We start from the raw sequence: 21,189 nt of genomic DNA on the forward strand, positions 1-21,189 counted from the left end.
GCACAGTTTGTCACTCCCACTCTACAGAGGAGATAACTGAGGCCCAGAGAGGGCAAGGGCTTTCCTGAGGCCACATAGCCAGTCGGCGGCATAGCTGGGAATCAGAGCCAGGCCTGCCCCCCCCCCCCCCGGAAAGCCTCACAAGGCCCTGCTGGAGTCCTGCTGAGACACCCGCACCTTGTCCTGGCTCTGAGCTGGCAGCCTGGCTCTCCCCCATGTATTATTCAGCTGCTGAGAGCTAGCCAGCTCCCATTACACTGACCGCAGCCCTGGGCACCTGCCCTGCCCGTTCCCCTCCTCCCTAGCCCAGGATCTGAAGGGTCCAAGGTTCTCCTCCAAGGTGACTTGGTGGGCTTCCACCATCCCACCCTGGGCTCAGGAAACCAATCTCCACTTCCAGTCCAGTGCAGATTTGCTGGGTGACTTAGGGCAGGTGGCATCCTGTCTCTGGGGCTCAGTGTCTTCCTGTGAAGCCGCAGTGACCCAAGGGCTCCCTGCAGGGGTTGCACCAGCTGAGGCACAGGGAGGGCCTGACCAGGAGCAGCAGGGTTGTTGCCATGGTGACTCTAAGGCCGGGATGTCTTCCCCGGCACAGCCTGGACAAGCTTCCCCCATCCCAGTAAACGACTCCCACCCACTTTCCACCACCGCTCAGGGTGAAACCCAAGGCGGCTCTAGAGGAAATGAATTATGGATCCGCCCTCCCGGAATCCTGGCCCGGCCGCCGTCACACCACCCCGGCCAGTCGCTGCCGCTCTGAGCCCGCGGAGGCCGTGTGTCCAGCACAGGCAGGAGGATCAAGCAAGGCCCCTGAGTCAAGTCCCTGAACCTGTGATACCGGCCTCAGGCTGCTGGGGCGTGGGTGGCCATCATGGCTAAGGAGGAAGATGAGGAAAAGAAAGCCAAGAAAGGGAAGAAGGGGAAGAAGGCCCCGGAGCCAGAGAAGCCCAAACGGAGCCTGAAGGGGACATCGCGGCTGTTCATGGGCTTCCGCGACCGGACACCCAAGATCTCCAAGAAGGGCCAGTTCCGGAGCGCGTCGGCTTTCTTCTGGGGCCTCCACACTGGTCCCCAGAAGACCAAACGCAAGAAGAAGGCCCGCACCGTGCTCAAGTCCACGTCGAAGCTCATGACGCAGATGCGCGTGGGCAAGAAGAAGCGGGCGATGAAGGGCAAGAAGCCGTCCTTCATGGTGATCCGCTTCCCCGGACGGCGCGGCTACGGCCGCCTCCGGCCGCGCGCCCAGTCGCTCAGCAAGGCGTCCACGGCCATCAACTGGCTCACCAAGAAGTTCCTCCTAAAGAAGGCCCAGGAGTCGGGCAGCGAGCAGGCCACGCTGGACGCCTGGCTGCAGCGCCCGGACTCCCGCGCGGGCTCCCGCAAGCTGCCCTTTCCGTCGGGCGCCGAGATCCTGCGGCACGAAGGCCCGCTCCGCAGGTTCCCCCGCAGCCGCAGCATCTACGCGGCGGGCGAGCCCGTGGGCTTCCTGCCCTTCGAGGACGAGGCCCCGTTCCGGCACTCGGGCTCCCGCAAGTCGCTGTACGGGCTCGAGGGCTTCCAAGACCTGGGCGAGTATTACGACTACCACCGCGAGGGCGACGACTACTACGACCGGCAGTCGCTCTACCACTACGAGGAGCAGGAGCCCTACCTGGCAGGCCACAGCCCCTACGGGCCAGCCTGGCCGCCCTACGGCGACCACTACTTCGGGTACCCGCCCGAGGACCTCTACGACTACTACCATCCCGCCGACTACAGTGGCTCATTCTACCCGGGGTACGCCTACGGCTATGGCTACGGCTACGACGATTACGAACCCCCGTATGCGCCCCCCTCGGGGTTCTCGTCCCCTTACGGCTACCACGACGGGTACGAGGGCGAGGCGAACCCGTACAGCTACCCCCTGGATCCCTACGCGCCCTACGATGCGCCATACCGGCCCTACGACGCGCCATACCGGCCCTACGACGCGGCATACCCGCCCTACGACCTCCAGTACGACACGCCCTATGGCCTGCCCTACTTTGACACCTACGGGGTCCCCTACACCGTCCCCTATGCCGAAGGCATTTATGGCGGTGGGGGCGAGGCCATCTACCCTCCCGAAGTGCCCTACCTCTACCCACAGGAGCCGGCCTTCGTGTACCCTTGGGTACCGCCACCCATCCCGTCGCCGCATAACCCATACGCCCACGCCATGGATGACATCGCGGAGCTGGAGGAGGTGGAGGAGGCGGGCGGCGAGCGGCAGAGCACCTCCTTCCGCCTGCCCAGCGCTGCCTTCTTCGAGCAGCAAGGTATGGACAAGCCCGCCAGGTCCAAGCTGTCCCTCATCCGCAAGTTCCGCCTCTTCCCACGGCCCCAGGTGAAGCTGTTCGGGAAAGAGAAGTTGGAGGTGCCGCTCCCACCCTCACTGGACATTCCACTGCCCTTGGGGGATGCGGAGGAAGAGGAGGAGGAGGAGGAGGAGATGCCCCCGGTGCCCTACGGCCACCCTTTCTGGGGCTTCCTCACTCCGCGCCAGCGCAACCTCCAGCGCGCCCTGTCCGCCTTCGGTGCCCACCGGGGCCTGGGCTTCGGCCCCGACTTCGGCCGGCCCCAGCCTCGCCCAGCCACCTCGCTGGCGCGGTTCCTCAAAAAGACGCTGTCGGAAAAGAAGCCCCCCCCGCGGCTCCGGGGCAGCCAGCTGGCCCGGGGGGGCGGCCCCGCGGTCAGGGAGGCGGCCTACAAACGCTTCGGCTACAAGCTGGCCGGCATGGACCCCGATCGGCCCAACACGCCCATCGTGCTGAGGAGGGCGCAGCCGCGGGGTCGCAACAACAACAACGCCCACCGCGCGCCCGCGCCCAGGGCCCGGGCCCTCGCCCGCTGGAGCGCGCTCGCGTCCCCGCCCGCGCCCCCGCGGCCCCCCAGCCCGCGCCCGCCGCCCGCCCCGCCCTTCTCTCCGGTGCTCCCGCCCCGGCCCCGGCCCGCCTCGCCCTACGGCTCCCTCCGCTGCCGCCCGCCGCCCTGGGCCGCCCCGGCTCACGTGCCCGCTGCGCCCCAGGCGAGCTGGTGGGCCTTCGTGGAGCCCCCTCCCGTGAGTCCGGACGTGCCCCCCGACCTGCTCCCCTTCCCCGGACCCCGGCCCTCCTTCAGGGACTCCCGCCGCCCAGGGGCGCCCGTGGGCTTCCCCGGGGCCTCCCCGCAGGCGTCGCGGAGGCGGGCCTGGTCTCCCCTGCCCTCCCGCCAGCCCTCGCTGAGGAGCCTGCCGGGCCCCGGCTACGGCTCACCCCTGGGGCCCCGGTCCCCTCGGCTGTCCGTCCGCGCCGGCCCCTTCCAGCCGCCCTTCCCGCCCCCACCCCCGCCGGCCCCGCTCGCTGCGGGAGCCCTCGGTCCTCGGCCGGGCCTCGGGGAGCCTGGGTCCACCCCGCTCGCCGCTGGGCTCACCCCGGCCGCCCTCGCCGCCCCCTCTGCTCGGCCACAGCCCTCGGCGCCGCTCGCTCAACCTGCCTTCGCGCTTCCCGCACACTTGGCGGCGCCTCAGCGAGCCACCAACACGGGCGGTGAAGCCGCGGGTGCGTCCGCCCTTCCACCTGCCGCCTGGTGCGGGGTCCTGGCGGGCGGCTGCTCCACTCCTGGAGCCCCGGGAGAGTCCGAGAGAACCTGAGGACTCCGAAACGCCTTGGACGGTGCCCCAGCTGGCCCGCAGCTGGGACGTGGATGCGCCTGCCACCCAGCGCCCACCCTCACCGTGGCCAGGAGGCGCGGGCAGCCTCCGAGGCTTTTCCAGGCCACACCCTGTGCACGAAAACCCCTTCCTCCAGCACTTGGGCCCCGTGCCAGCTCCGCAGCCTGAGGACCCAGCTATAGGCTCCACCAATGTCTTCCTGGGCAGACACCATGACCCTGGGCCTGGACAGCTCTCCAAATCAGCTGGCCCGAGCCCTGAGAAGCCTGAAGAAGAGGCCACCCTGGGGGACCTTCAGCCACCAGCAGAGCCAGAGCCTCCTATCCCGACACCCCCCAAGGATGTCCTTCCAGAGAAGACATTGAGACTCAGCCTCTCATACCCACTGGCTGCGTGTAACCAGACAAGAGCCACATGGCCACCATGGCACCGCTGGGGGACACTGCCCAGAGCCCCAGCCCCCTTGGCACCCACAGGTGCCCCAGGTCCCCTGCCCAAGGGGGGCCAGCGGCACCAGGCAGGCCCTGGGCGTTTTGCTGTGGTCATGCCTCGGGTGCAGAAGCTGAGCTCCTTCCAGCCAGTTGGGCCTGCCACCTTGCAGCCCACTGACCAGCCTGCTAAGGATGATGAGCCCAGCCCTGAACCACGAGCCTGGAGTCTGCGCTGGTACCGCCTCTGGCTGCCGGTGGATGCCCACCGACCCTGGCCACGAGTACATACCCACCCCCAGTCCTGCCACCTGGGCCCCCGAGCCACCTGCCTGTCCCTCAGGGGCCTCTGGGAAGAGGTTGGCCCAAAAAGCTGGCAGAACAAGGTATGGGGGCACAGGTCAGAGACAGGGATTGGGGGCTCTGGCCTAGGAAGTAGGACAGGAGAGATGGCCTGAGGAGCCCTATGTAAACTTGGTGAGCTGCTGCCTGCTTGGGCCGTAGTCTCCACATCTGTAAGTTGAGTACGGCCTGGTCCTCTCAGAGCCTCCGGAAGGTTGAACAAGGGAATGCCCAGCACAGGCAGGCCAAGGACAGAGACACAGGAAACCTTCTGGGGTGCTTTTGAGAAGGGATCTTTGTCAGTCCCAGCCTGGGCCCTGGACAGCCCTGCCCTGGTCCAGCCTGGATGGCAGGTCTGGCCCTCAACTGCCCCTCAGAGATTTTGGCCAAGCCAAGTGCAAAACTGCAGGGCTTGCCTGTCCATCCTGCCTACCCACACATCCAGGTCTGTGCTGTTTCTCCTGCCTCCACTGACCCTCTCCCAAACTGGGGTCTCCTGTCTCTTCTCAGGGCTCCAGCTGTCCTTCCTAGTCCCCTGGGCTGAAAGATTCTGGAGTAGGTGAGGGTGGGAGGCTCACGACCCAACCTTCCAGTCTCCTCATTTCAGAGTGGGGAAACTGAGGCCCAGGGGTCACACAATGGATGGGGGACTGAGCCAGGAGTCTGTCTGGGCCCCTTGTGGGGTGCAGGGCAGGCAGCCCATCTGAGGGGTGCTCAGCCCATGCCTGGCTGCCATACTCATGGCGGAATGCGAGCCTGATGCTGGGGTGGTCACCGGAGCCTCCCCCGGGACACCTGGAGTGGGCGGGGCAAGCAGGGGCGGCGGGTGCTTCTCAGCCTCTGCAGACGGTGCCCGGCAGAGCGGGCAGCCAGCCGGGCCCCAGCAATGGCAACCGGGGCAGCCTGGCTGCTGGGGGGGCCCTGGCCCCGGCGGCGGGTGCCCCGAGCTGTGTGGGCTGCAGCATTGCGGGAACGGGACGCGGGGCGCCCAGCGGTGAAGGGCAAAGATGCCTGGGCCCTCCTCACCCTGGAATACGTGAGTGGCTGAATTATTCAGGGTCTGTGGCCAGTGGAAAGCACATGGGCAGGAGGGTGGGCCAGAGGCCAGGGCGGAAAGGGTGATACTCTCCGTGCCCTACTTAGCAGCCCAACAGCGGGCACGCCGGGCTCGCTCCTGGTGTCCTCTTTCCTCGCCTGCTCAGGGAGGGGTGCAGCTAGGGTGGGAGAGGCTGAGGGTGTACCTGTGTGCTTACAGTCATGCGGGTCCCGTGCAGACCTGCGTGCCTCAGTGTGTTTGCGAGCGTGTACCACAGCCAAAAGAGGAAAGCAAGTGTGTGTGTGTGCCAAGGTCTGAGCAGGTGTGGCATCCATGGGGGTCAGGATTATTTGTCCCCACTCTGCATGTGTGCACATATATGTGTGCACATAGATGAGCACAGTGGAGAGCATGCAGCCCAAAGGTGGCATCAGGACTTCCATTCTCAAGACCCTCAGGGTGGGGGGGCCCCAGCTATCTGCCCATGTGCACGTGTCAAGTGGAGAGTGTGTACCCCAGCCGGGCCCCACAGGCCTGCATGTATATCCACAGGCCTCCTGCAAGACCACTGGTGGGAACTGTGCAAGCTGCAAATGCCACTGTGTGTGGGACCACGCGCAGCTGTTTACACATTTGCCCCAGGACAGGCGTGGGCGTATGGTGCTGAAACACGCTCCATCTCTGTCTTCATGGCGGCCCCACGTGCCAGGACATGAGTGTCCATCAAGTAGTCACACAAGCCAGCACACGGGGTCTGCTGGTGCAGGGAGAGCTGAGACTGGGAGGGGGCCAGTGCGTGCACACGTGTAGATGCGTGTGCCTGTGCTCATCCCCCCAGGGCAGGGCCCTTGGGGGCTCCTGAGAGCACTCACCCCAGGAGTACCCAGGCGCTGAGGGCAGGCTAGTGTCTCTGTGTGATGGTCTTGTGCAGCTTCCATGGGCCATGGTGTTCTGTAGCAAGGAGGCCTGCAGGACCCACCCAGCCTGGCCTTGGGGTTCCCTCTCCAACAGTGGGAGCAGGTCCCGGGTGTGTCCAAGCCAAGGGCTTCTGTGCGGTGCCCTCCGACCTGCAGACACAGCCTGTCTCTTTCACAGATGCACTCCATCCGCAACCTGCCATCCGTGCGGTTCCGAGAGCAGTGCCGGGAGGATGGTGTGGAGGACATGACGCAGCTGGAGTGAGTGGGCAGGGCCAGCGGGGCCAGCAGGGGTCACCATGGGGTACCCACACTCCCAGCCGGACACGTCCTACCAGGAATCCCTCACCTCCCAGAAACACAGAGCCTCACTTTCCCCATTTGTAAGATAGGTGTCATGAAGTGTCACAAAGACCAAATTCGTGCTCTGTAAGTCACATGGACCTGGATTCCGATCCCAGCCCTACCACTTACCAGCTGGGGAACCTTGGGCAAATCACTTCACCTCTCTGTGCCTCAGTTTCTCATGCACAAGGTGGGCGTGGGCTGGCTGTTGTTGTGATGGTGCTGGCACGTTGGAGGTGCCCCAAATGTGGCGGCTGTGGTGTTCAGCAGCATTATTCAGTCACGGTGACTCAGCCCCCAAGTCTGCTACCCCCAAGCCACCAGTCAAGTAGGCACAATGGTTGTCACACCCACTGCACAGATGAAGAAACCAAGGCACAGAGAGGTGAAGTAACTTGCCTGAGGACTCACAGCTGGTTGGTGTCAGAGATGAGACTTGAACTCAGGCCTGTCTGACCAAGGTGTTGCACTGAGTAGGAGGGGCCCATGCCAGCTCTAGGGGCGCTGACAACCCTCTCCATGCCCTTTCAGAGACCTCCAGGAGACCACGGTGCTGTCCAATCTCAAGACCAGATTTGAACGGAACCTCATCTACGTAAGGCCTGGGGCTGGTCCTGCCCTGGGCCCACGTCAGGAAGGCAGCTGCCTCCTGGGGCCGTGTGGGAAGCACAGATTTCTCCTGCTGGGCCCCAGACCTTGGCCTCTGGTTTGAACTCTGGGGTTTCTGTCATTTCAGTGTAGAATGGTAGAGCCTGGAACTCTAAAATCTGAAGTCCTGAAATACAGAGTCTTAAAATGGTGGATGCCAGAGGCACAGACCAAGAGACAGGGAATCCAGAAACGTGTGACCTCCCCCAACAGGGGACCCAACAGATAAAGCTTCCAGAGTCCTAGGATCTGTAGACCTGGATCCCAGAGTGAGAGCAGCCAGATGGGTGGAAGAGAGAAAGACAAAACAGAGGGCCAGAGGCCCAGAGCCACAGTGTGGAAGGCTGGGACACCCGGAACAGCTCTAGCCACCTCAGGATCCCCTGGGCCCCCAGCTACCTCCCCACCCCAGGCAGTGGAGGTTTGACCTCAACAGGAGGCAGAAGGTCCTGGAGGCTGGGCCTGACTGAATAAATGAAGCAGGCAGGAGCCCTCGTGACCGCCTTTGCAGGCTCACGGCTGTGGGGCTTTGCTTGCTCCAAACTGCTCCCGGCCTCAGCCTGCAGTGCCTGAGATCCACCATCAGAGCGCGTGACCCGTCATGCTGTTAGGGGGCTCTGAGGCCAGGCAGCCAGACATCTGTCCTGATGGAAACAGGCATCCAGGCTCTCAGAGCAGGGGAGGGAGGGACAGAGGGACACACAGGAGGCATGGCACTGAGCCCACTGTCTGCCCAGCAGACGTACATCGGCAGCATCCTGGTGTCGGTGAACCCATACCGGATGTTCGGAATCTATGGGCCGCAGCAGGTGCAGCAGTACAGCGGGCGGGCCCTGGGAGAGAATCCCCCGTGAGTGTCTCTGGGGCTGGGGTGGGGTGCTGCCCTGGCGTCCCTGTGGCTCAGACCAGGATGGGGGTGGGAGCACTTCCCTGAGGGGGTGAGGGGTGGATGGGATTCGCTGCTCGGTTGGACACAGATTCCCCCCTGCCCCCTGCTCTTTGGGAGCGCAGGGGCGGGGCCGGCTCCAGTGACGCCTAGTGGCCTATCTCTCCAGACACCTCTTTGCGATTGCAAACCTTGCCTTCGCCAAAATGCTTGATGCCAAACAGAACCAGTGCATAATCATCAGGTGAGCCAGGCTGCCTTTATATGGGGGATGAACGGGGGACCTCAGGCAACAGGTCTGCATCCAGCCAGACCTGCCATTGGGCCTGGGAAGATCTCTCAGCATCTGGGGCTGGCCTGCTGCGCACATCCTCTTGCTTCATGGTGGGGTTGGGACGCCCCAGAAGAGGCAGTGAAAGGTTGAAACTCACTCTGCCCCTCTGCCTGGTCAGTGGAGAGAGCGGCTCTGGCAAAACTGAGGCCACAAAGCTGATTCTGCGCTACCTGGCCGCTATGAACCAGAAGCGGGACGTCATGCAGCAGGTGAGCGTGTCTGTCCATTGCTTGGTCTGTCTGTCTACCCAGGACCCTCAGCCTAGCGCCTCCTTGATGAGCACACCCTATGTGCCCCCCAAGGCTCCTTTGCCCTACTTGGAGAGGGGGCCCTTGTCCAGGGCTGCTCTTTCTGCCACCCCTCCCAGGGAGGTGCCTGGGGAGGGGTGTTCCTGCCTGCCTATGTTTCCGCCTCTGCCCTGGGTTCCAGCCTTCCTAGTCCGGATCAGAGTAGAGGCCACAGAGGCAAAAGGGTCATCCCATCTCTCCCGCCTGGTTGTTCCTGTTCCTGGGGATGGCCCCAGGCCCACCATATTCTCACACCCAGGAGCTGTGCAGCCCCTGCTGGTGAAGAGGCAGGACAGGTCTGAGCATGGGTTTGGGGTGGGGTGGGGGAGGCAGCAGAGGCCAGGGGTGGAGGTGTCAGTGGACACCAAGCCGGGGCCTGTGCAGAATTGGAGGTTTACTGACGAGGCCAGTGCTAAGTCTCCTGAACCTGAGAATGTTAGGCCCTCATCTGTTCCCTCGGTAAACATTTGCTGAGGACCTACTGTGCGCAGGCCCAGGCTAGGCGTGGGGGAAGAGGCAGCAGCAGCCCAGGCAGGCACATATTTACACCTTATGGGCTTGCATTCTGGTGGTGGAGGCAGGAAGAAAAAAAAAGGTGTGTGTGTGTGTGTGTGTGTGTATGTAAACAAATTACACGTCTGTGAAAGGGTGGTAAGTTGTGGAGGAGGGCAGGGAGTGTTGGGGCTTGTGATCGTATGCATGGTGGGGACGGGAGCCCATGCTGAGAAGGTGAGGGAGTGGGCTCTGAGGACAGCTGGGGGAAGAACAAAGAGGTAGAGGGAGGAGCACGTGCAAAGGCCCTGAGGTGCGAACAGGTGTGGGGTGCTCAGGGGATGGCACAGTGGCAGTGTGGGGTCCAGGCGAGGGAGCATGGGGATTCAGGTCAGAGAGGTGGCAGTGGGGGTGGTGAGCACAGCTGGAGCTGGGTGCACGTCAAAGCCAGCAACTTACAGAAAGACCTGACTGGGGTATAAGAGAAGAGGACAGCCCACGGGTGACCTAGGCATTCAGCCTGAGCACAGGCAGCAGGGAGGTAGCTGGGCTGTGGAAGGGCAGGGTTGTTGAGAAGAGGTGTCTGCTAGGTGTCCACTCAGAGATGGCAGGGAAGTGGCAGATGCACCATCAGTCTGGAGCTCAGGAGGCAGGGCTGGGCCACCAGCTCAGACTTCCCCGAGCCTGAGCCCACAAAGGTTTGCATATCCCCATCAATGGCAATCCAGCAGGGTGACCCTGAGGGCATTGGTAGGGCTGCTTAGCCCTCGGTGGGGAGTAAGTCAGCCCAGGCTTTGTGGTCAGGAGGGGTCCAGCCCGGCCCGGCCCCCTCTGATGCCTGTCTTGGCTGGCCAGCTGCTCCCATCCCAGCCTGAGCCTCTGGTGGCCAACCAGATCTTCCCTTTGCTCCAGGCAGACTTTTCAAAACCTTTCAGGTAAGACTTCTGGAGGGACTGGTTAGGCAGACAGGGAAAGAAGTGTGCCTCGAGCACCTCCTTTGTGCCAAGCACAGCACTGGGTGTCTTCCGCTACTGTCACACTGGAGCCTCCCAGCATCCCGGGGAGGTTGGTACATTTGTGTCCATTTATAGATGGGGAAACTGAGGCCTGGGAAGGGAGATGACTTGCCCAGTGGAGGAGCTGGGATTTGCAGCCCATGGCAGAGAGCTGTCAGGGAGGATGGGTGGAGCCATGGATGTGGCTGGGTCTGTGAGTTTCTGTGCCAGGCACACAGGAGATGTGAGGACACCCCTGCCAGCTGCGATGCCCAGGGGCTCCTTTCCTAGCCATGGCTCTGCCCTGCTCAAGTAATCAGACAGTCCAGATCTAGGGTCAGTTTTAGGCATGGCTGGGCATGCCTAGGGTCTTAAACAATGTCCCTTGTCTTGGCTCCACCCTTCCCCATGTATGGGCATCATCCTCAACTTGCCTCCCATTGGTCAGCAAAATGGTGCCATAGTAATACACTCAACCCTCCCAGCATTTCAGAACAAGTCTCAGAGCTCCCTCTCATTGGACAGGTTTTGGTCATGTGTCCTCACTGGAACCAGTGATGTACTGAGGGAATACTGTGCCCTGATTGGCTACGGCCTGGGCCGCAGGCTCCACCCCTCTGATGTCTACCCTGGCTTCATGCCCCACCCTTTACTGGACACCAGGAACAGAGAAGCAGCTGACCCACCCTCCAGTGCCCTCACGGGGCTCCCAGACTAAGGGCCAGTACAGGGAAAAGTCCAGGCAGACCTTGACCCACTGAGCAGTCACAGGCCAGCCCTGGTCTGTTTCTGGGCCTCAGTCTGCTCCTTTACACAATGGGCACAGTATTTTCTGGACTAAATGGGACCGTGGGCATGAATAAATGGAGGGAACTGGCACTGTCTGCGAGATCGCAGGTATTATTTGTGTGTTGACTGGGCCTCCCTTGCTAAGAATTTATCCTGGCCGGGCGCGGTGGCTCATGCCTATAATCCTCACTTGAGCCCAGGAGTCTGAGGTTGCTGGGAGCTAGGCTGATACCACGGCACTCACTCTAGCCCGGGCAACAAAGTGAGACTCTGTCTCAGAAAAAAAAAAAAAGAATTTATCCTGAGGAAATTCTTCAGGGGAAGAAAATGCCAAATGCCACATACACACCGGGAACATTCTCATCACAATGTAGTTTGTGATCCCAATCTCGCGGACTCTAGAGTCCCTGGGTGCGTCACTTCACCTCTCTAAGTCTCAGTTTTCTAATCTGTAAAACAGGGCTGATGTTAGCACCTACCCCATAGGATTGGGTTTTTGTTTGTTTGTTTGTTTTGAGACAGAGTCTCACTTTGTTGCCCGGGCTAGAGTGAGTGCCGTGGCGTCAGCCTAGCTCACAGCAACCTCAAATTCCTGGGCTCAAGCGATCCTCCTGCCTCAGCCTCCCGAGTAGCTGGGACTACAGGCATGCGCCACCATGCCCAGCTAATTTTTTCTGTATATATTTTTAGTTGGCCAGATAATTTTTTTATTTCCATTTTTAGTAGAAACGGGGTCTCACTCAGGCTGGTCTCGAACTCCTGACCTCGAGTGATCCACCCGCCTCGGCCTCCCAGAGGGCTAGGATTACAGGCGTGAGCCACCGCGCCCAGCCCCTACCCCATGGGATTGTTAACAGTGTTATAACCAGGGCGATGTGTCCGGCGCATAGTAGGTGCTGAACAGGTGGGAGCTGTAATCAGCTGTGGTCACCCCGAGGGAGCTCTGTTCGTGTGTGAAATGCTATTCCCTTTTTCATTCATTTAGCACATATTTTGTGAGGGTCTGCTATGCACCGTATCCTGTGTAGATGTGGGGGACTCAGAGGTGCACCAACACCACATTCCTGCCCGTAGAGTTGATGTTCTACTGGGGAGATGGATGATACTCAAACAGACAAGGATGGCCAGGCACGGTGGCTCACACCTGTAATCTCGGCACTTAGGGAGGCCGAGGCGGGCAGACTTGGAGATTGTGCCGCTGCCCTCCAGCCTGGGCGAGACTGTCTCTAAAAAAAAAGAGAGAGAGAGAGAAGGACAAGGAAATGAGAGCGTTTACCACCAATAGTGCTGAGGGCTATGGAAGGAGTCTGGTGGGCCAGGGAGGCCTCCCTGAGAGAGGTGAGGGAGCCGTGCAAGGGTATGAGAGCAGCAGCTTCCAAGCAGAGGGACTGGCAGGTGCAAATGCCCGGAGGCAGGAGTGTCTGGTGTGGAGGCAACAGCGAGGAGGGCCTGGCAGCACCAGGGAGGGGAAAGGAGGAGTTAAGGCCCACCTGGGCTGGGCCCAAGTGAGGTGGGAGCCATGGGGGAAGGTGACCTAATGCAGGTTCTGGAAGGTCCCTCTGGTGGCTGCATGGAGAGCACCGGAGGGAGCAAGGGCAGCACCAAGGAGGAGGTCAAGGAGCACTGGAGACCGGTGGCTGGTCGTGGCCATGGAGGCGGGGAGAAGAGAACATGCCAGAGCCTTTTGGCAGGCAGAGCCAGCACACACTCCCATACCCTGGGGGCCGCACACCAGTCCCCAAGCCCAGACACCTGGAGTCTCTGAGGTTCATGGGTTTGCACCTCAGGGGCTCAAAGGGGTCCAATCCCTGCACGGTCTGAGGCTCCTGGTCTCCTGGTGGGGAGAGGTGGTCAGTCCTGCTGGTGACCCGCTTCTGTTCTTGTCCCTCTCTCCTCCTCCTCCCTCCTGGGCGCTCCTGAAGATAAAGGTACTTGGCGTGTGTGTGTGTGTGTGTGTTCGGGTGCACATGCATGTGTGCATGTGTGTGCCCGCTCCTGTAGCTGGAAGGACGGGCAGGAAGAGGCATCCAAAGGCGGCAGCTGGGGGCTTGTGGTCAGGGCCTGTCGTGTGTGGGGCCCAGGGGCTGTGGGGCGCTGGAGGGCTGGGAGAGGGAAGCACAGGGCTTGCCATGTGGGAGTTGGGCAACACGGGGTGGAGGGCATTGGGGGCGCAGGGGAGACCCCAGGATTCTACAGGGAGCCCACGTCCAGTCGCCCCTCACAAAGGAGGGTCCTTGAGGAGGCCTGAGTCTGGGTGCCCCCAGCCGTGCCCCCACCCAGGCCCCCAGAACACAATCTGCTTCTGTGTCGCAGATCCTGGAGGCAACACCCCTCTTGGAGTCCTTCGGTAACGCCAAAACTGTCAGGAACGACAACTCCAGCCGCTTCGGGAAGTTTGTGGAGATCTTTCTGGAAGGGTGAGTGGGATAGTGGATGGGACTCCCGAAGGCCTCACAGCACCTTCTATGTCCCGCTGCAGCTCCTCAGGGCCAACGTGCCCACCCTGCGAGCTGATTGTGTCTCCCACCCAGGGGCGTGATCTCTGGTGCCATAACCTCGCAGTACCTGCTTGAGAAGTCCAGGATTGTGTTTCAGGTGGGCCAGCCCTGCCCGGGCCACAGATACTCAGAGACGGGCACCTGGGGGGTTGGATAGATGTTGAATTAAGGAACAGATACGTGTGTAGGTGTAAATGTGTGCGTGAGCCCAAGACCTGGTCCCCTCCCCAGGTGGCTACTCTGGTCCCAGAGCACAGCAGGTGTGCTCCTGCCTCAGGGCCTTTGCACCTACTGTTCCTTCTCTGAGGAGCACTTATCCCCCAGACACCTCTTTGGCCAAACCCCTCACCTCCTCCAAGTCTTCCCTACAGTGCCACCTGCTCAGGGAAGCTGCCCCATGTAACACTGCAGCCCCTGTCCACCCCAGCAGAACTCCCACCCCTCCACAGCCTTATTTCTCTCCAGAGCACTTTTCACCCTCTGATGTGTGAGACCAGGGGCTTCTGTCTGCCTTGTTCCCAGCTGTGTCCTAAGGGCCTAGGAGAGGGGCTGGTGCTCAGGAAGTGCTGAGCCATCTGGAGGCCCTGTGCGTGCACATCTGGGCTATAGGTACATGTATGCAGGCGTGGGTGGCCAGTGCACACAAGAGAGGACAGGCTGCCTTTCTCGTATTTCTCCAAACAAAATGAAACCCCACCAGAGCCCTCTCAACCCCCAGTCACAGCAGGCTCCTGCCCTTACCCGAAGCTGGCACCAGGCTGGGAGCCTTGCCCCTCCCAGAGGTGGCCAGTTGTATCTGCGGGCCCTTGTGTATGTTTGTACTTGTGGGCGTGCCTGGGCCTGTATGTGTGTCTCGGGGTCACCTGGGGGGGTGGCTCCCTTCTCTGCACCCATCTCCCTACTCTGCAGGCCAAAAACGAGAGGAATTATCACATCTTTTACGAGCTACTGGCTGGGCTGCCTGCCCAGCTGCGGCAGGCCTTCAGCCTGCAGGAGGCAGAGACATACTACTACCTGAACCAGGTGAGCGCCAGGGCCCCCAGGCCTGGTCCTCCCACCCCATCACCCCTGTGGGGCCGAGGGAGCTGAGTTGTGGGGTCCTAATGGCCAGCAAAGGTGATGGAGGTTTAGGGAGGGTAAATTTGGATTTAAGGTGTCTCATTGCAGTGAGGGGGACAAGAGTCTTCAGGGTCCAAAGCAGGGGTAAGGGAGACCTACCTGGCTCTTCATTTCTCTGGAGTCTGGAACAGAACCAACCAGCCTAGAGCTACCACTTCCCCTCTTTGTGTCTCAGTGTCCTCATCTGTAAAAGGACAACCCAGTACTACCCACCATGCATGGATGTAGTGAGGCTTGGATGAGGAAATGTACGTAAAGAACATAGCACAGGGCCTGGCATGTAGTACATGCTCAATAAACATTGGTTACTGTTTTCAGTATCTGGGCTGCCAGAAAGGTTAACAGGCAACAACACTTGCCGCACGTTACCCACAGAGTAACCATGAAGCCTGTCCTCAGCCCCGCTCAGAGCCTCTGGGCCCATGAGAGTGGAATGAGAGCTAGAGTGACAAGCTCGAGCCACTCCACCAGTAGGGCAGAGCAGGAACCTGGAGGGCTCGCCGGCCCCACCCAGGGTCGCTGAGCCCCAGCCCCTGCCCTCACCCAGGGTGGGAACTGTGAGATCGCAGGGAAGAGCGATGCAGACGACTTCCGCCGGCTCCTGGCCGCCATGGAGGTGCTGGGCTTCAGCAGCGAGGACCAGGACAGCATCTTCCGCATCCTGGCCTCCATCCTGCACCTGGGCAACGTCTACTTTGAGAAGTATGAGGTGAGGGAACACCACAGACTGCCGTGGGACCCCCAGGACCCTCGGAACCGGTCATGTTTTCAGGGGCTTATGAGCCTTCTATATTTCCCCTCCGGGTTACAGTATGCACATTATCATTCATTCTTCCTTCTTTCCTTTAGGTTGTTTATCTTTTTCTTATTAATATATGGGAGCTCTTTGATTTTTTAATTAAAAAAATTTTTTTAGAGATAGGGTCTCACTCTGTCACCCAGGCTGGAGTGCAGTGGTGCAATCATAGCTCACTGCAGCCTCACATTCCTGGGCTCCAGCAATCCTCCTACCTGAGCCTTCCAAGTAGCCACCACGCCCGGCTAATTTTTGCTATATATTTTTTAGTTGTCCAGCTAATTTTCTTTATATTTTTAGTAGTAGAGACGGGGGTCTCACTCTTGCTCAGGCTGGTCTCGAACTCCTGAGCTCAAACAATCTACCCACGTTGACCTCCCAGAGTGCTAGGATTACAGGCGTGAGCCACCGTGCCCAGCCCCCGAGATGGGGTCTTGATATGTCACCCATGCTGTTCTCAAACTCCTGGGCTCAAGTGATCCTCCTAACTCAGCTTCCCAAAGTGCTGGGATTATAGGTGTGAGCCATGGCCCGGCTGGGAGCTCTTTATATATGTTAAGGATATCAGCCTTTTGTTTCTGATATGAATTGCAAGTATATTTTCCAGTTTGACATTTATCTTTTGACTTTGTTTGCAAGTTTCTGGGCTTTTTTTTTTTTTGCCATGCAGATTGTTTTTAAATTATTTTAGGCAAGTTCACTTATGAATCTATTCTTATATAAATTTCTAACTTTTTGTCATTTTTAGAGAAATCTCTCTAAAATGATAACAACCTTCTCCCGTAGTTTTTTTCATGACTTTTTATGTTTTTTGTGGGTTATTTTTAAACATTTAAATCTTTGAAGCTGGGTTGCAGGGGCTCACACCTGTAATCCCAGTGACTTGGGAGACTGCTGCAGGAGTATCACTTGAGGCCAGGAGTTCAGGACCAGCCTGAGCAACACAGCAAGACCCCATCTGTAAAAAAATGGAAAAAAAATTAGCCAGGTGTGGTGGTGCACACCTGTAGACCCAGTTACTCGAATGGCTGAGGTGGGAAGCTCACTTGAGCCTAGGAGTTGAAGGCTGCAGTGAGCTATGATTATGGTACTGCATTCCAGCCTGGGCCACAGAGCAAGACCTTGTCCCTAAAAAAATAAATAAGTAAGTAAATAAATACATTTTTAAAATAAAAAAATTTTAAATCAATCTTTGATTCATCAGGAATTTATGCTGGTAAGGTATGAGGTAGGAATCCAATTTTTTTTCCAGATAGTTACTCAATTGTCCTAATCCCTGAATTTTAAACATACCTCTTGAGGCATTATTCCTTTCTCTCTGGGCTCATCAACAAGTGATACAAACAAGCTGAAATAAATAATTTAAAGCAAAAAAAAATTAAAAAATACCTCTTTATCATGTACTAAATTCCTATATTCATTTATGTCTAATTCCAGACTTTCTATCGTGCTTTGTTAATCTATGTGTGCACCGTGTCTATGACCAACACTTTTAATTCCTGTTACTTTAGAATATGTTTTTATTCTCTCATAAGGCCTCCTTCACTCTTCTTCTTTTCCAGAATTTTCCTGGCTATTCTGGCTTCTTTCTGTTTTTTATGTGAACTAGAAACTCAGCTTGTCCAGTTCAGGGCACCCTCTGTTGGTATTTTGCACAGACGGACGCGCAGGAGGTGGCCTCAGTGGTGAGTGCCCGGGAGATCCAGGCTGTGGCGGAGCTGCTGCAGATCTCCCCCGAGGGCCTGCAGAAGGCCATCACCTTCAAAGTGACCGTGAGTCTACTGGCACCCGCAGTCTAATCAAGCTTCCGGCCAGGGCCTGGACAGAGCTGCCTTGGGCCCTGTCCTTTGTGGGTACCTCTCCCTGCCCCTCCTCTCTCTGTCCCTGTCCACTGAGTGGGTCAGGCTCAGAGCTGGATAACCTCAGACCTCAAAGACTCCAGGCCTCCGCAGAGACTATTCCCTCTGCCTGGAATGCTCTTCCTCTTTGCACACCTACTCATCCTTCAAGACCCAGTGCAGGTATCCTCTCTTCCAAGAAGCCTTCCCTGACCCTGGCTCCATCAGTGCCTCCTCTGGGCTTTCACAGCCCTTGGCCCATCCCTGCTTCCCAGGGCTGATCTCATTGTATTGTTGTGTCTGCGTATGACTCCGTCTCCCTGTTACACCAGCAGCCCCCACTGCCACCAGCATCGCCAGGCAGAGTGGGTCGGAGGGTGCCCTGCCCGGACTCTGGCCAGCAGTGTGCCGGAGACCAGTCACACCGTCTTTCCAGCCTCCCTTCCCCATGCCCCCAGACCCCCAGTTCTCTGGGGGCTTTCGGGAGGTAGTGGCCAGCCTGCTGTCACTCAAGAGCCGTGTCCTTCCCCAGGAGACAATGCGAGAGAAGATCTTCACACCCCTGACTGTGGAGAGCGCCGTGGATGCCAGGTGAGGCTGCGCCTCTCCCTGCCTGAACCACCCGGTCTCCACACCCCTGCCCTGCGTCCCACCCACCCTTGCACCACCTCTGCTCCAGGGACGCCATCGCCAAGGTCTTGTATGCACTGCTATTCGGCTGGCTTATTGCCAGGGTCAACGCGCTAGTGTCCCCACGGCAGGACACGCTGTCCATCGCCATCCTGGACATCTATGGCTTCGAGGTGGGGCTGCATGGGGGGGCGAGGGGCGGGGGAACGTAAAGCAGGGCCTCACCTCCCTCACGGTTACAGGCTGCCCTTCTGTCTGTCTGTCTGCCTACAGCAGTGCCACCCTCCCTTCAGGGATCTCTCCCTTATCATCATGTCCCTTGTCTCCTTCCGTCTTCTTCACTCACCCACAAGGACCCCTGAGGCCTTCAAGGGCCAGGCCCAGTGCTGGGCAATACTAGGGACCCCAAAAGGACCAGACCAGGGCCTTGCCCTTGGGGAGACTGCAGGTGGGGCCGGGGCCGGGTGCAGACTGACACACAAGCCTTGTGATCAGAGCCATTAGAGAAGCAGCCTAGCCCTGGGGGAGCCCCCCAGAGGGTACCCTTAACGCAACTGGGCAGGGATCAGGGAAGTCTTCCTGGAGGAGGAGGAGACATTCCTGGGAACCAGTAAAGCCATTCTAGGTGGAAGGAACAGAATATGCAAAGGCTGGGAGGTATGGCAGGGCATGCCATCTGGGGAGGTGACTTTGTGTGTGGGGTGACTTCTGTGTGAGTACACAGTGAAATGCTGAGAGACGGCAGGAGCATCACAAAAGCAATGGCAAGCACTGACGTGGCGCCTGTTATGTGCCAGATGCAGTTCTAAGCACTTTATGTTTATTAATGCACTTTATCCTTATAACAACCCTATGAGGCAGGTACTGCCAGTATCCCCATTTTACAGATGAGGACACTGAGGCACAGAGCAGTTGTTCAAGGTCACATAGGTAGAAAGTGGCAGAGCTCGGATTTGAACCCAGGCAGAAGGTCACAGAGGCTGGGCCCTTGGCCACCGCCTGTGCAGTCAGGACCAAAACTGTCAGGCTCTATCCTGTGTGCAGGAGGGTTCTGAGAATGGGGTCTGTGGTTGGGCTTCAACTTTTTGAAGCTGCAGCCGTGGAAGGCAGGGCCCAAGGGGGGGACAGATGGGCTGCTGGAGGGACCAGGCCCAGCCTCACCATCCCCCGGCAGGACCTGAGCTTCAACAGCTTTGAGCAGCTGTGTATTAACTACGCAAACGAGAACCTTCAGTACCTTTTCAACAAGATCGTCTTCCAGGAGGAGCAGGTGTGCAGGCCCCACTAGCACTCCCATCTGTCTTCACTGGCCGCTGGGCTGCCCTGGAGACCGACAACAGTGTGCTGGTCCTTTAAGGGCAATTCCAAGGTTGTCAGTGGAGGGAAAGGCATTATAAGCAGAGGCCCGGCATACACACAAGGACTGTGTTCTGGAGGGAAAGGTGCCAGGGTGCTGGGCCCAGAGAGAAGTGCTCCTGGGGGGAGGTCCTTCTTGCCCTCTGCTGGACTGTCGTCCCAGGCAGAGGGAGCAGCAGGGCCATGAAATGGCTTATGTTGCCCTGTTAGGAGGTGAGCTCCCTGTTCTAGGAGGTATGCAAGCAGAGGTACCCTTGGCCAGGCTCCTTCAGATGGATTCAGCCTGGGAGGTAGGGTGGGTGGGCCCTGGGCAGGGTGGGAGGCTGAGCCCCTGCCGCCCACTGCCTGCAGGAGGAGTACATCCGTGAGCAGATTGACTGGCGGGAGATCGCCTTTGCAGACAATCAGCCCTGCATCAACCTCATCTCACTGAAGCCCTACGGCATCCTGCGCATCCTGGATGACCAGTGCTGCTTTCCCCAGGTGAGCCACGGGCGCTGTGTGAGCCTAGTCAGGTCACAGATCTCTGAGCCTTGTGTCCTCATCCTACCCTGAGTCCTTCATTCCTCTCTGCTCTGGCCTTGGGGGCGGGGGAGGCGGTGGCGAGCAGTCGGGGCACCTAATCTACCATTCACAACCTGGGGTGATTGAGGCTGGATAGGGTGCTGTGGGTGTCCAGGGGAGGGGCTCCATCAGCCTGGGTAGTCACAGAAGGCTTCCTGGAGAAGATAACCTTGGGGTTGGGCCTCAAATCCTGATTGCAAAACTCAAGGAGGGATGGCAGTGGGACTAGAGAGTGCAAAGGCAGCTGGGAGCGGAATCAGCCACACCTGTTTGCAGGGATCCACTTAGGCCTCCAGTTCCTGGCTGAGACACTCTCCCCTGACCCAGGGCAATGGGCAGCCATGGGAAGGTACAAGTTGTTCCACTCCAGTGCCCACTGAGGAGCAGTCAGGGCTGGAGAATTTCCACCAGGCCAGGAACAGGGTGTCCAGGCCGCTACCCACCTAACTGACTCTCGCCTGCCCCCAGGCCACAGACCACACATTCCTGCAGAAGTGCCACTACCACCATGGCGCCAACCCACTCTACTCCAAACCCAAGATGCCACTGCCCGAGTTCACTGTCAAGCACTATGCAGGCAAGGTCACCTACCAGGTGAGCCCTGAAACAGCTGGCATGGCTGCTGGTGTTGCAGTTCCCCCAGCTGTTGGAGACATAGGCGCACAACAGGGCCCCAGACATTCCCACTTGGTTCCAATTCTGGCTCTGCTGTTCCCCGGCTGTGTGACCTTGGGCAAATCGCTTAACCTCTCTGAGCCTCAGTTTTCTCATCTGGAAAATGGGGATAACAATAATGCCCATCTCATAGGGTGGGTGTGAGAAGCGTAGGGTGAGCTTGAGAAAGAGTAGCTATTATCAATAGAGGTGTCACTGTGGTCACCCTCGTCACTATTATCTAAGGCACATTCGTGCCCTGGAGGTGTCTCAGGCTAGGATTCCAAGCCTCTGTCCCCATCTGGGCCTTATTTTTCTCAATGTCCTCCCCAGAGGGCAGGGCCAAGACCCAGACTGGTCACATGAAGCCTTAGCTAATGTCCTCCTCCCCCAGCAGGAGGGGCTCGAGGAGAAGGGGTTATAGCAGCGGGGAGGGTGCAGTCCCTCCTGGGATAGACAGAGGCCTGGAGGGTCAGGGCCAGGATTCCCCGGGGAATGTGAGCCTTTGACCCCGCGGAGGGAGGGACGGAGGAGGAGCTGATGTAGGCTGGCATGGGCTCTCCCT

At 59.1% G+C, this 21,189-nt stretch overlaps 1 protein-coding gene across 1 annotated transcript in view; it reads left to right on the forward strand.

Moving 5' to 3' along the window:
* The first annotated feature begins 871 nt into the window (after positions 1 to 871).
* MYO15A (myosin XVA) overlaps positions 872 to 21,189 on the forward strand; it is a 55,975-nt gene continuing 35,657 nt past the window's right edge. Inside the window, 17 exon segments of the mRNA XM_045526900.1 lie at positions 872 to 3,340; positions 3,342 to 4,484; positions 6,572 to 6,654; positions 7,270 to 7,333; positions 8,127 to 8,236; positions 8,442 to 8,516; positions 8,725 to 8,815; positions 13,483 to 13,586; positions 13,701 to 13,764; positions 14,577 to 14,690; positions 15,334 to 15,495; positions 17,241 to 17,354; positions 17,953 to 18,011; positions 18,100 to 18,223; positions 19,225 to 19,320; positions 19,758 to 19,889; positions 20,439 to 20,564. Of these exon segments, the coding sequence (XP_045382856.1) occupies positions 872 to 3,340; positions 3,342 to 4,484; positions 6,572 to 6,654; positions 7,270 to 7,333; positions 8,127 to 8,236; positions 8,442 to 8,516; positions 8,725 to 8,815; positions 13,483 to 13,586; positions 13,701 to 13,764; positions 14,577 to 14,690; positions 15,334 to 15,495; positions 17,241 to 17,354; positions 17,953 to 18,011; positions 18,100 to 18,223; positions 19,225 to 19,320; positions 19,758 to 19,889; positions 20,439 to 20,564 (5,130 nt within the window).

The sequence above is a fragment of the Lemur catta genome, chromosome 15 (assembly GCF_020740605.2).
Source record: "Lemur catta isolate mLemCat1 chromosome 15, mLemCat1.pri, whole genome shotgun sequence".
In the NCBI taxonomy this organism is placed as follows: Eukaryota; Metazoa; Chordata; class Mammalia; order Primates; family Lemuridae; genus Lemur; species Lemur catta.